The sequence below is a fragment of the Pyxicephalus adspersus genome, chromosome 12 (assembly GCF_032062135.1).
Source record: "Pyxicephalus adspersus chromosome 12, UCB_Pads_2.0, whole genome shotgun sequence".
NCBI lineage: Eukaryota > Metazoa > Chordata > Amphibia > Anura > Pyxicephalidae > Pyxicephalus > Pyxicephalus adspersus.
Genome location: NC_092869.1, coordinates 30,766,418 through 30,781,686, shown reverse-complemented (window position 1 = coordinate 30,781,686; position 15,269 = coordinate 30,766,418). Strand labels below are relative to the sequence as shown.

General features: G+C 39.5%; 2 protein-coding genes across 2 annotated transcripts in view; one reads left to right on the top strand and one right to left on the bottom strand.

Moving 5' to 3' along the window:
* The window catches only part of DLGAP5 (DLG associated protein 5), a 16,363-nt gene extending 6,599 nt beyond the window's left edge, over positions 1-9,764 (bottom strand). Inside the window, 8 exon segments of the mRNA XM_072429081.1 lie at positions 69-385; positions 956-1,023; positions 1,432-1,530; positions 2,567-2,657; positions 2,740-2,826; positions 4,693-4,898; positions 5,077-5,330; positions 9,614-9,764. Coding sequence (XP_072285182.1) covers positions 69-385; positions 956-1,023; positions 1,432-1,530; positions 2,567-2,657; positions 2,740-2,826; positions 4,693-4,898; positions 5,077-5,317 — 1,109 coding nt within the window. The 5' untranslated portion in view covers positions 5,318-5,330; positions 9,614-9,764.
* Positions 9,765-9,844: 80 nt separating this feature from the next.
* Positions 9,845-15,269, top strand: part of FBXO34 (F-box protein 34) — a 35,928-nt gene continuing 30,503 nt past the window's right edge. Inside the window, exon 1 of the mRNA XM_072429079.1 lies at positions 9,845-10,017. The gene's annotated coding sequence lies outside the window, so the exon portion shown is untranslated. The remainder of the gene's footprint in view (positions 10,018-15,269) is intronic.

Sequence of the window (15,269 nt, the reverse complement as noted above, 5' to 3'; positions counted from 1 at the left end):
TTTCAGGAAACTTACGGTTACTGTAACAGTGGTTAAAAATCTCACACACCTTAGATTACTAGACCTACCTTTTACCATCTACAGGGCTCCAAGTGAAAGTTGGTGTCAAGAAAGCACTGGCTCTTTTGGGAGTCATTGGTTGAAACTTGAAAGTGGACAGTCCATCCAAGGGTTGGAACTTAAAATTATCTGGAGCAAAAGATGGCTTACGCTCCTTTTGCACACAGGTCTCCTTCTCTGCAGGGACTTCACTCTCCTTTTCTGCAGGGACTTCACTCTCCTTTTGCACACAGGTTTCCTTCTCTCCAGGGACTTCACTTTCCATAGCAGTCACTTCTGTGGCAACCTCTGCCATCAGCTTCTCAGTCTCGTCAGATACAACAGGCTTAAAAAGGAAGAATTCATCATGAACCACAAGATATTGACTCCCTACACGTCCCCAACACAAAGTGAAAGCAAATATGGCACGATAGGACTGCTCTATAAAAGAGGCTTTTTCCTCTACATAAAGAGCCTTATTAGGTTACACTTTAAAAATTGGAGATCAGCCAGGGTTTATTGCAGAAAGTGCAATAAAACACACTCATCTGCAAAAAAATAGCTGAGCTGCTCAGCATTGATTTCTGGGTTTCTCTGTACAACCTAGCTTCCCCGCAGGAACCAGGGCTGAATGAACCACCACGTGTCTGCGTGGGAGTCATGTCATCCCAGCTTAGCCAATTAAGGCGGCCAAAGATCTAAAACAAGGAAGAGAACAAACAAGATGGCAGCACCCACAACGGACCAGGTACAGGCGCGTATACATGGGCTTTAGTTTGGCACCAAGAGATTTCCTCCACAGAGATATTACTAAGTTATAGGGCACACTATGAATAGATATATATGAAAAGTACATTTAAGGCTACAACAAAGTGTACTGACTAGGCATAGACAATAGTAGAAGGTTTATTCTTACCTTTGGCTTTGTTAAGGTGACTTCCTGTTCAGAGTTCTCTTTGGTTCTTTTTTGTGGCTTGGGTGCTACTAAAAGACAGAAAGAAAATATATTTGGCTTGAAATAGATGCCTTGGTATATCTTAGGATAGGTAGTATGAATAAGAAACAACTCTAAAATGATTAAACAGCACCAATAACTACTGGATCATGCAATGCTTGTAATTATGATAAAGCCTATATTATAGGTTTTCAAATTAAAAGAAGCAATATCAGGCTAACAAATCAAAGCCTGCAGGCCTTAACTAGAATTAAGATACTCCATTTTGGTTTCTCTTGTTGCACTGATGAAAACATGTGCATTGAACAGTAATAAGTCTTTCATGCCCACATATTGTATCTGTAGACTGGGTATTAACACACTCACATTTACCCTCCTCATGTTTGTAACAAGTGCCAAATGCATACTCAGTACATGCGCTATCAAACCCAAAATACCTGATGCGTTTTTCACTGCTACTTTAGAAGTTGGAAGTCTGCTTGTGGCAGTCATAACTGCAGTGGCTCTTGTAGTCCTGGTAGATGGAATAGCGCTGACTAAAAAAAGAAACAAAAACACATAAAATGTATGCAAATACTAGGAATAGTTAACAGGAGCACTTGACTATATTTCAAACAAATTCATCTCCCCTTCCTGTGCCAAAAATTACTAATGAATTTGTTAATAAATTCAGTTTTTCCACTTCCCCACCTAGAAGAGGGAAACACAGTCCTTATCCATCCCCAACATTTTGAGATACACATCATACTTCCCAGAGGGCTGAAGGACTGTAGATGCTAAGCCTCACGAGCTTTGATGTCTGCATAAATGACTGCTAATACTTTTAAGGCGCATGCAAAAAAAAAAAAAAAAATGAAGTTGCTCACATAATGAACAAGCTCTAGGAAGGAGGAAAAAACAAAATTTGCAAGAAGGAAATGGGAACGGTATCTGGAATGTTATAGACAGAGGTATAGTACTTGAGCAGTTTGCAAGTAGTTTAGGCTTAAAGATAAAGCCATAACAAATGTGGATGTTCTATATTAATTTAAAAAAATGAAAAATGAAACTGTGCCCTGCAGCACCAGTTCATTGAGACATTTAAAAACATAATGTGATTATTCAATTTAAAACATTTGTAGCCTTGATGGGTTTTGTTCCAGACACACCCTGCAACAAAATTTTCATAGATGTTTGGAGGGAATCCAACCATGAAAGGAATGCAAACAACTTTCATCTTATCCTTTTAAATATTGAAAGTGTGAAGTCTTTTAAAACAGGTATGTGACAAGTATCTGAGGCAGTGGAGAATAAACAATAGAGAAATCTCAGTGTCCCTGGGAAAACCTAATCTTAGCATAAAAGAAGTACAAGCAGTTTCCTCCAACAAACCTTTAGAAAACAGTACAACCCAACATTTTTTTTTTATTTTTTAGCTGCAATAAACCAATTAAACCAAGATCTGTTCATTTCTGCCCTGTTTGAAAATGATCATTTGTTATCCCTAAAATATTCTCAGTGACTGAATGATGTACAGGGAACTTCACAATACCCAGATTTATTATTATTTTTTTTTTTTTTTACGCATATTACCTTTGTTTTCCTTTTCATTCATTTTAAGAACAGATGTCTGTCCACGTCCTTTTGGAACTGTGCGATCAGAGGCTTTGTTAAGTCCAGGTGCCTGCAAATATGAGAATAGAACTTAACTCCCCTTTCTGGTTTCAAGTCAAAAATTAAAGAGAAACACCCAAAAACAATCCTACCTTTGCAGGTCGAGATCGTGTATTAGGAACAGAAGCTTCTACTTTGGCTGCTGATCTGGTAACTCTAGTCACAACAGGTGGTGCAGGCTGATAAAATGAAGGCAAGCCATTAACATGCAATTGTTATTTTCAGAAAGCTGGATATTATAGCAGTTTATAGTTGTAACATTGCTTTGATGGGTACTGTGCTAGGGAGAGTTAGGTCAAAGCTGATGAACTACTAGGAAGATATATTCATACACATAAAATATATTAGATATATATTTCTCTCTATCTCATCAAGTCCTACTCCTCCGGGGTTATGTAAAAATGCAACAGTAGCAGAAGATTGACTGGCATAAAGGGGGAAAAGTATGATATTCTCCCACATTAGGCTTTACATTATGGGCCTTCTTATACAGTGATCACTATGACCATGTAAAGTATTAGGCACACCCCCACAAACTAATGTCTTCTTTAGTAGAAAAACTTCTAGGCATTGACATTACACAAACAATATTAGATGGATTTAATTTTTTTTTCTCCAAGCATTTTGACTTTGGCTTGACAATGCCTTGTATGACAGTCTTAAAAAAAAAAAACAAACAAAAAAAAAACAAAAACACACACCAGGATATTAACCACCTGGGCCTTTCACTGATGTCTAGTTTTTCATGTTTTTTTTTTTTTTTTTTTTTTAAATTGTAGACCTGTAACTTAAAGAAATATGTCCAAACAAGGGTCTAGTAGATATCATGAGTATAAAAAAAGTTTGAAACACACAATCATGTAAAAAAAAAAAAAACAACCTTTTATTAATTAAATAAAAAAAACACAAAAATCAGCTTAAACAAGAATGCATAAATAAATCAAAAATACTGAAAATGCAATAATTCGGTATACTGGATTGGATAGAGGAGTTTGTATTGAATCCAATACAAAATATTTGAATTTCCCACAACAACCCCCGTCGACGGGCACATGCACTGACATCAGGAATCGCTGAGGGATGCGTACGTGAACACAGAGTGTTCCAATTCTTTCCGTACTGCCATGTAAAATGTGTTACATTTTTTGCATGGAAATTTATTTTAGATTGTAGGCTATAATTCACAGAATTACTCAAAAATTACTTATTCACCGAATTACTGCATAACTCACCGAAATATGTCCAAAATTTTATTAAAACATTTTTTTATAAAACAAAAAAAGTGTATAATGTAACGTAACTCTACAGTAGCTTATATAATATATAAAGATTTCTTTGTATTGGACTCCACAGCTTTTTTGTATTGAGTTCAATGCAAAGTGATTTGAATTTCCCCCCCTGCATCACCGGGAAAACCCCGGAGATCGTCACTGCACTCGCCGGGAGAAGACAGAAGACGTCTCTGGAGGAGCTGCAGGGACCAAGTAAGTATTTTTTTTACAGTTGTAATCCGATTGTCATACAATGTTGTATGACAATCGGATTGCACTGTAACACATGTTTATACTTTTAGCTAACCCGAACGCTTGTAGCAAGTTTTCTTACCCCGAGCTTTAGTGCCCTAGCATTTGCAGCGCTAGGTCCCAGGTTTGAATCTCAGCCAGGAGACTATCGGAATGGAGTTTGCAGGTTCTCCCTGTGTGGGTTTCCTCTGGGTACTCCGGTTTCCTCCCACATTCCAAAAAACATGCACTGAGGTTAATTGGCTCCCCCACAAAATTGACCCTAGACTGTATTAAAGACATTTGACTATGGTAGGGACATTAGACTGTGTGCTCCATTGAGGGACAGCTAGTGACATGACTATGGACTTTGTACAGGGCTGCGTAATATGATGGCACTATATAAATAGGCTGTAATAAAAATTGGTCTGAATACTGAACAGAAATTCGTACGGCCTACGAACAGACTTCAAAGCTAGTTTCTGAAAAATTACAAAACTTCAAAGCCAGTACTAGATTGATTTTTAGATTTTATTAAAGTACCTTTTCTTTTGGCTTAACTTTGGCTACATTCTGGGAGGTCAGAACTGGAATACATGATGCTTCTGGCTTGTAGATACCACATTTGAAGATTCCTTTACTGGCTTTTTCTCTCTGCTCCTTCAGTTTCCTTAACTGCTTCTCCTCCAGGAAACGCTGCAACATTGCACGGCGTGCAGCACTGATGTTTTCATTCATTTTACCAGGGACTGAAGTAAAGAACACATATTAGCAAAGAAGCATTTTAAAACAAAAAGATACAGTTAAGTACATAAACACAAATTAGTTATCACAGCAGAAAATAATGGCTTGATTATGTTTGAATGACCTGCCTTAAACCGTAAAGGTGGGAGGGGGGACCCACCACACCACTGTGTCATTTCTTACCAGTTTTATTTTTGGCTCCCTTGGCAGAGAATGTTTCATTGACCTCGTCAAGCACGGTTAGGTCTTGCTCTTTAACAACTGAAACATTGATGTCTACAAGTGCCAGCCCTCTGCCCCTCCTGTACTCTTTATGCCTGTTTTCCTTCTGTGTTATGGATTTACGTCTTGCAACTTTGGCTCTTAAATTTTCTATGCTCATGTCAGTTTTATACCGACCGGCAAACTGAGATTTGATATCCATAATTCTTGGTTACCTATGAGAGAAATGGAAAAGGTTTACATAAAAAAAAAAATACAATATAGTTACATTAAAGGCAATATAGGTGCAGCTAACCACAAAGGGTCAGCGGTGTTGAAAGCAAAACAACATGCTGGCAATTACAGTAAGTTTTTGTATGTAAATTGTAGGGCTCCTCAGCAAAAAACCTGTCTACCATCAAATTTCTTGCTCCTATACAATGCTATCTTGTGTACGAACACTGCATACTTTCTGGGTCTGCAGTATGTTAAGAGTGGAGGCAACTGAGACTGTGCAAATTAGAAGAGGTCAGAAAGCAACCAGGAGAATAATGCCGATGGTAATGGGCAACTTGGTTTGGGATGGTCAAACTGAAAGGGCAAAATCTGCCATAATATGCAAATCGGCTATGCATACTTACACACTTTGTAGAAAAATACTGGGGACATGCTTCAGCTTTAGTTTCTAAATTAAAAGATAAAGCAACATTGAGGGTGTTGCTGGAACGAAAAAAAAAAAAATACTGTTAAGGTTTAAAAATTAAATTCACTCAGGCTCCAAAAACTCATATATGCCCAGGTATGTTTGACATACTTGCCCTCCAGCACATCTGCCTTGATTTAAAAATCAAAAAAAAATCTGGGTCTACAACTAATGAAGCAACTCATTCTCATTGACATTGGATCTATCCAAGTAACCAGTTGTAACGAGATGGGAATGGGAAGGAAAAATAAACTTGTGTTGTCACTAGCAAAGAACAGATCTTGCAATAGGGACACTCACTCAACTGACAACTCGTTATGTTCCCACTTACTTCCTGTTTTGTTTACTAGGCGGAAAGAAATCCTAGTTAAAAAAATAAATAAATTAATACATTGTAGGTGGGTGGCCGCCCTTGTATTTTGACCCCAACTCTTCAGTAAGCACCCAAAAACAGCCGGGTGGTTACAGAAGTGTACCGGGTATTGTGCCCAGCTAAAAGGGGCTGGCGAGAACACTGGCAACCAAAAGTGACATCTAAAGAGCATAAAGGTGATTTTACCTGCTTCTTATCAGAGACGTATATATACTGTACTTCTAATAGAGAAGCAACCAAACTCCCTACAAAGCTTTGTGAAATGTGCATTTAGGAGTCCGTTAATAAAACAGTGAATGTGAAATTCATGGAAACATTCCTGATGGAGAATTTGCCAGGTCCATTTGTTTTATTGGCATCAGTTGATTCTTCACCAGGGAATATTTTTATGAATGTCAAATTCACCACTTTATAAATAGACCACATAGTCTTTAGAAAGATACATTATCACCAAAAAACAAAACCCAAATATTTCTTGTTGTTAATTCATCAGAATGAATTACTCTCCTTCAGCAATCTGTCGCATAAACCATAAAATCCAAGCAGGCAGGCTCTTTATTGGAGAAGGAACAGCTAATGTCTCTTCAATACAACACATTTTTTTCCAAACCTCAGTGCTTCAATATCTAAGCTTTTTGCCAACATATTTACTGTGTTACTTCCCCACCTCCTAGATTGCAAGTTCTTTGGGGCAGGGTCTTCCCCTCCGCTTGTGTCACTTTCTTATTTGCAACCCTTTTTAATGTACAGTGCTGCGTAATATGCTGGCGCTATATAAATCCTGTTTATTATTATGTCAAAGTAGCAACCATTTTTTATCATAATCATTTTCTAACCATAAAATGGATCTATAACTCATACTTGTAAAAATATACAGTATGTATGCCGATTGGTCAAAAGAGTAAAACCATGGACATGTGACATCAATAACCTTGCTACACTTGTTACAATGACACCTGTCACAGGGTGGATTTATTAGGCAGCAAGTCAACAGTGGTTTCTTGAAGATAATGGCCATGATTTATTAAAGAGAGCAGAGGATACACTTTCATCAGTGAAGCTGGGTGATCCAGCAAACCTGGAATAGATTTCCTAAAAGTCATTTGCCAGCAAGAATTTTCAATCCTGGACTAGATTCATTTGAGGTTTGCTGAATCACCCAGCTCCACTGACAGTGTATCCTCTCCAGCATTGAAGAGCTTTAGTAAATCAGGCCCAAGATGTTAAAATTAGGTAGAAATGGTCAGGTGTATAGATCTGAGCAACTTTAACAAGGGCCAAGTTGTGATGTCTGGAGGACAAAGTCAGAGCACTTCTGTTACAAGTCTTGCAGGGTGTTTCTGGTATGTAATGGTTGGAACCAGCCAAAAGTAGCCCATAGATGAACAAAACAGTGACAGCATCAAGGGTGTGGGGGAGGAAGATTAGCCTGTCTACTACAGCCTCTGTTATCACAAATTATCCTTTCTAAAATAAAATACCTGGTTGTATTTTTATTTATACTTGCCTGTCCTTACTCCATTATGGGTGATGCCATCTTCTTCCCCTCCTCTACTTGGCATCGATCCCCAACCATCCTTATTGGCCAGGCCGGGATATCCTAACCCCTGTTCTGATTTCAGGCAATTTTTTCACATTTACAGGAAGATGTGTCAACCAATCTCATGCCTGAGCAACATGAGCTCAGGGGATGTTAGCAGAAGGATGAAGATGAAAGAAAATGATGGTGATTGCTGCCCAGTCGGCACAGAGGAATGAAGAAATTGGGAAAAATTGGACCAGGATCATTGAGCTTTCCACCTATAGTTGTTAACACCTATTTGGCCCTCCCCTCAGGCACGTTGTCTTGGTGTCACCTTTGACTCCGTCCTCTCATTTACCCCCCAATTCAGAACATCCCCAGGTCCTGCCAATTTAATCTACGCAACATCCCCAAAATCCACCCCTACCTGTCCCCAGAGACCACCAAACTCCATGTACATGCTCTTATATCATCTCTCGTCTGGACTACTGTAACCTCCTTCTCTCTGGTATTCCACTAACACGACTCTCTCCTCTACAATCTATTATGAATGCTGCAGCCAGACTCATCCATCCTTCCCACCGCTCCTCTTCCACTGCATCTCCTTGCAATTCTCTTCATTGGTTTCCATTTCACCTTGAAATCAAATTCAACCTCCTGTGCTTTGCCTTCAAATCTCTACACAGTTCTTGTCCCACTTATATTTCTGACTTGATAGAAAAATATTCCCCAGCCGCTCTCTCCACTCCTCCAATGACTTCCTCACTCATAACCTCATCACACACACGGCTCCAAGACTTTTCTAGAGCTGCCTCAACTCTCTGGAATGGTGTTTTTCTTTTCTTCTTGCTCCTATTTTCTGCTCATTTAAAAGAGCACTCAAAACCCATCTTTTCAAACTTGCCCACCCATCTTCTGTTTCCCAAACCAGTGGCCGCCAACCTTTGTGGTCCCGCGGACCACTAAAGCTACCAGCTGCTGACTACGCATGCGCTGGGAGCCGGTTGTCAATCAAAGGGGAGGAACCTCCCTATAGTGACATCATAACACCATAACCCCACCCACTCCATCATCACAGATCTGAGCTTGCGATAGGAGAGTGGGCCAGAACCACAGAGCACCAAAATCTTCTCACAGACCACTGGTTGGCAACCGCTGTACTAAACCCCCACTACATATCCCCCTCCTATTGTACGTTACTTCCCCCACCTCCTAGATTGTAAGCTCTTTGGGTCAGGGTCTTCCCCTCCTCGTGTGTCACTGTCTGTATCTGTCATTTGCAACCCCTATTTAGCATACAGCGCTGCATAATTTGTTGGCGCTATATAAATCCTGTTTAATAATAAACAAGAAAAAATAAATAAACTGCTACAGGTAGCTCCTTGATTACACAAGGGTAGGCGATGTCCCTTCTGCAATAAAATAAACTCATCTGCCTTATCTTACTTATTTACACTAAGATTTATATAGCACCAACATATTACACAGCGCTGTACAATAAATACAATTTGAAAGTTTTAAAATGCAGAAATTGTCTTATTTTGGCCATGACAGAAATGTGTTATACAATGCATTGCAGCTTACTGAGTACATGGATACATAATGCTGACCAATCAGAGCCCCTTGCAGACCCCCATTCATTGGGGGGGGGGGGGGGGTAATCACGGGCACATGACAGCAGGGGGCACTATAACACAATGGGGTGCACGTGTATATAAATATATATATTAGAATAAAATATATTACAGTCAGGCTAAATAAAAAAAACAATAAAATACAATAAGTATCTGTGAGCTCTGTTGGGGGGTCACCACAGGACCGTCTCACAAAACAATATAAAACCTCAAGACTGTCACTAAACCCGTTCCCGAACAAGCCGCCCGTAGCGGTAAGTAGCACATACACCGCACCGATAACTTACCGCCCGTCCGCTGCCAAGAACAACAACACCGAGCGCTCCTCACGGCTTCCTCTGCGACACACAAATTCAAATAACCGAAAGCGCTCTTCCATTGGACAGATTCCTGCATTCTGATTGGTCAATCCACCGTCATCTCCGAGAGATGCTGATTCGCTAGTCAAGTTTCCGTGCTTACGAAAGGTTTGCGTCGAACACTGCGCACGCGCGGGATTATTGCTGCCCGCAGCTGTTGAGCATGCGTGAGTGCCGCTAGTTCTGCTATACATGGTGCTCGCTTGTTTATATTTGCATTGTGAGTCTTCTGATATAACTATTAGTGGTATTAAATATCTGAAGAGTGGAAATTGCATTGGAGGGAGAAGTAGATTCTAAGGACAGCCTGTCAACCACTTTAGAAACTGCAGGTAAAAGAATAGAAACAAGTACTGTAAGTTAAATCCTGCTGTCATGTCATCTTCTGCCAGGGTCTGTGTACTATGTGTGCTGGCCCAGCTCCTTAGTCCCTCACCTAACCTCCCTGTAATAGTTAGAGTTTGCTGGGGCTGCTGTCATCATATCCGAGATCAGCAAGCACAGGGATTTTTGATGTCAACACAAGGGAGGCATTTACAAGTGAATATTATGCCTTAACAAATGTAAATGCACTTGTATTATTAATATTTGTAATAATAATTCATAGCCTACTTTTTTGAAACTTTCTTGTTTGTTGTAAAAAATACTGTAAATGCTCTGGCTATAGAAATTAATGTGATCTGTGATTTACATCAAACCTCTCGGACCACTAAATTCATAATTTGAAATCCCATGGACCATTAATATGAATTATTTTAATAAGATAAATACATTTGTAAAATAATGTTCTTCCTAATAGTGCCTGAAGAGGACTGTGGAGGCTCTGATTCATTGATCAGAAGTATTGCTATTGTTACTATTGTCATTGGTTACATTATCTTTGGTATTACTAAAGAAATGCTAAATATTTGCTTGCTTTTTCTCACTCATTATGGGTTTATTTCATTTCAATCTAAGAGCAAACAAGAATTGATAGTTATCAAAGTCAAACAATTTGATGCCGGTAAATATAACAGGTAAAGAAAATACACAGCTAAGGTCATACTTACCTAACAGAGCTTCTGAGAAATAAACAAATAAAATAAAACAATCGGATGAAAATCGGTATTGGCGGAGCGGGGTGACTGGTATAATGGTGGAAACAATACTGAAGCGCAACGTTTGCCTCATACACCTTAAGACTACACTGACGTCACGCTGGGCCTCCCTTGTTTCTCCGTCTCTATTACAGTTAGTGAATTTAGTGCAATATAGGGACGAGAATTGTCATTCTGAATATAAGAATTTATTAGAATATTATTTTGTTTTATTAATATTAAAACATAAAAATCGTGTCTAAAAGTAATGTCTAAATTTTGTCGCGGACCACCAGTGGTCTACACTGTAATATGTAATATGTAATATGCCAGGACTTCATAATGAAGATCTCCGAAGAAGCCTCCACTGGGGAGATTCTCTTATATCTATCCTGGTGATCATTGTCTCTGAGATAGAGAGGAGAAATAATTTTTAGTTGCCATCAAGTGAAGGAAAATCCTCCATTTGGGGACAATTATTTGACAGATTTCCTGCTGCATCTTTAGCACAGAAAGTACAGGGAAATCTCTTTAGTTGGGTTGCAGACAACATTCAATTGTCTGGTAGGTGTTTTAACCCTTCCATTTCTTCTTACATTTCCATTTATTAGAATGGGCAGGCCAAAACACCTCATTGCACAGAACAGTAGTGCATGCTAATAGTTTGGAGGCTCAGCATAAAGCAACATGGGAATGAGCCCTAAGGCAAGGTTAACCTTGTTTCCGTGCCCATTTCTTATTGAAATCAAGGGGAATCCATGAATGCATTCATTGTAGCTCACATTGTTGGCATACATTAACTTTTATCTCTTTGTGATTCTATGCACATTACATTTTTGAATGTAAAGTGTTAATGTGGCCTTAGAATAGCGGTTGGAATAAATGGCTCCCTATGGCGCAGGCTTTATGGTAAGGCTTTATACACACATCAGATAAACGTCGCCCAAGATGAAAGGCTAAAATCTGTGTACAGTGGTTCCCGGATTCGTTTATCAACTGGGCATGGTGGATTGGTGAACCACCCATCAGGAACAACCACTGGAACAGAGCACAGTAGGGTGCCACTTGCTCGTCTCCCCTCTCCTCTCTCTATAGAATGGCACTGTGCGTACAGCGCTCATATGAAATATGGTTTCCAGGGAAAATCCTTGGACGTCTATTGGGCATATTAGGAAGCAGTTGGTTGCAAGCAACTAAAGCATGGCAGCATTTAATGGGTTAAATCCAGAGTTTGCTAGAGGTTCCTTAAACAATGAGCAGTTTGTGCCTCTCAGGTCAGTATAACTGACACCAATGATCTTTTTGGGTATCTGTAAGGGTGACCATTCCTCTAACTGGCCAGCAATGTAAGAGGAATTCTTCCTATTGACCTCCACAGTAATAGTTGTGGAGATAGTAAATATAGAAAGAAGTCCCCCCCCCCCCATTTTGTTTGTAATAATATGAGTACCGTTGTCCTAAGTGGACCCTCTATTCTCCCAAAAAAGTTTATTAGCCATGTTGGACTCTGTTTTGAGATTCACTTTGGCATATTCTGCACAGCACAATATTGATGAATACGTTCATTTTTGTTTTGGCCTCCTTGGTGAGATTCACAGAACACCCGTCACAAATATAATTATGTTCAACCTCCAACAGGATTACTATGAAGCAAGCAGGATGTGCACATACTATCAGGCTGATGTCACACATGTTATTCTGCCACTGACAGCAGGATCACTGACTTACTACTAACCTGTTTCTACTGAGTCACTCCGTCATTAGCTGCAAGAGTGAGATGTCTCTCCCTTGCTAGCACAGGAGATGTTGCAGCATTCCAGGGCAGCCAGGGAGGGATTCCATAAAGACAAGTGGAAGCCTCTCCTGAGTAATTTTCTTAATAGCAATGTGTCACTGTCACTGTCAGGTGTGACATCAGCTTAATACCTCCTACTTTGCTTTTGCCTTATTACTATATTAGGTAATGTTATTGGCCAATAGGAAGATATGTGAGTGCTAGGCATAGTTTTTAAAAGCAGCCTACCTATTGATTTTTTTTTTAACTGGAGTTAAGATAAATCTGCATAAACTAGCATTTTTTATTATATAAAAAGAACATCTGCTTCAAATCTCATCTTCAGTCTGATGCTGTCCCCTGCACAAGTCTCTCTCCGCCACTAGGTGTCACTAGTCTTGCGAGTGTAATGTGGGCCAGCTTTCTTCAGCCCCCTTTTCCTAAGACTAGGCTGTCATGGACCTGCACTGAATAGCCCTCACATTTTACAAGGTTTTGGATGGACATTAACAGCAGGCAGGCAAACATAATTGTGTGAAATTCCCATATGAGTAGTTTTTACTCATACGAAAAAAGGAGAATATACAGCTTGAGTGTTGCTGATTGGAACTGCTGATTGAGGGGGATGATGGTACAGATCTAGCTCTCAATGTGCTGGCACAGAGATGCTTTTTCAATTCAAAACACATACATATAGTAGGAAAAATGTTGCTCAGTCTGGCTTTATTTATTTATTTATTTTTTATATATTCTCCGCAAACTTTGGGGAGGTACCATAAGTTGAAGAGAAAATAAGGTATTTCCTCTTTATAAACATTTCCTCTATAGCCTTAGGGTCATTTCTGACCAAGGTTGTTGCACAGTCAACCATGGTCCGAACCTCTCCTATTCAAGTGAACAGGAGCAGTTAGGAATGATTTTATGCACACAGCTGCAGTAAATCCCGGAACAGTTCCAGAAAGCAACAAGTTGCTTTTGGAAGAACAAAACCATGGCCACTGCCTGAACCGCATACAAGTGTGTTACCTGGTGATGCAGTTTGCCGCTTCTGGGATCACAGCAGCGAATGCAGTAGAAGAAATGGTTAAGGTCAGCAGGAACTATAGTTGAGACATTTCACTGCTGGACTGCTCAAGTGATACAAAAAGCAAGCAATATTTTTGGATACCCCTTAAAACAATATAATGCTTCCATAGGAGTACAGGATAAATGGTGAACTGGTACATCATTGTTACACAGCTGTCTCTAGGGACTCTAAGCTTCCTCTGTAAGGCTATGTACACACGTGCAATATTTGTCGTTGTAAATTAATGAATAATGACCAATTGCCTGATAATCGTTATTGTCGATAATCGTGCACAACGACTGGCCAACAATGGCGATGAATGAGGAATGTTGCTGGAAATGAACGACTATCCCGGTGGATCTGATTGGGCAGTGATCGTTCGCTATCTCTTGTGTGTAGGGTCGTTCAGTGATGGTGGATTGTTCTGTGATACATTTTCTCTGGTACATGTCACTTCCTGCATTGTTCAAACGATCGTATCTAGTGTGTATACACTATTGGTGGATTATTTTTGAACAATCGTATCGTTACAGCATGTACAGCATCGTTCAAAATAATAGTAAATAATCGTTGATCGTTCGTTTTCTAACGATAATTATTGCACGTGTGTACGTAGCATTAGTATGTTGGGCAGGAAATCAGACATTCTCTGGTGGACAATTTTCTCAGTCCATTTGTTCCAATGGTATTGATTGATTCACCACCAGGGAATGTCAGATTCCCTGCTTTATAAAAAGAGCTCATTGTGTTATCAGCTGACTTGCAGTGCAGGTTGGTGCATCCAAAATGCTGCATGCAGGGAGTTTTTATGATGTGGTGCATTAGCTCTTTACAAACCAATGTGTTTTCATGCAATTTGCTTATGTTGGTAACTTAGGCAATTGCAACATCCAATAGGAACGAGCCTGGAAAATTTGGTGTTTGTAAATGCATAGGCATGCCTTTGAAACTGCCTGCAACTCCTTCTTTTTCTGAGCCGATAAACCCTCTAAATAATGGATTGCCATGCAATAGGCTTAACCATAAGAAATAGGATACCAAGTCTGATAAGGTTCAGGGGCCTGAAGTAGAATCACTATGGGTTGGTTGACAGATGACAAAGCAGTTGAACGACTTTCTAAATTGTTTACACAAGTCAGGAAATTTTTACAAAGAAAAAGTAGAATCAAGATTGTGGTCAGCAGACCGAGAAGGTAAATATATCGCTTTGGTCTGTGTTGTGTTTATCAAACCTATCGCTTGTGCAGATCCTGTGTATGTATCAATATAGAAGCTGCACTTTTTTATTCCAATTCAGATTATATTGGCCGTGTTGAAGAAAAGAAGTGGCAATGCAGAAAAAAAAAATCAATGTATGCATTGATTGCAGTGCATTAGGAGGACACCTTAAATCCAAAAAAAAAATTGCAAGCAGACTCTTTATTGCAGAAGGGACCTGTCACTGCTCACAAGTTATTTAATTTTTATGTTTAGATCCACTTACGGTACATGTGTATAAAAGATATTGTGGTTTTTCTCTCCAGCAAATCACTACTTGGCCTTGATGGTGGTGGTCTTGCCAATTTTTGGTCTGCTTGGTTTTTGGCTTTCCTCCCCTTTGCACTATTGTCTCATAGATCTGAATGAGACATACCAGTATGGCGGAGCAGCCTCACATTCAAGTCTATG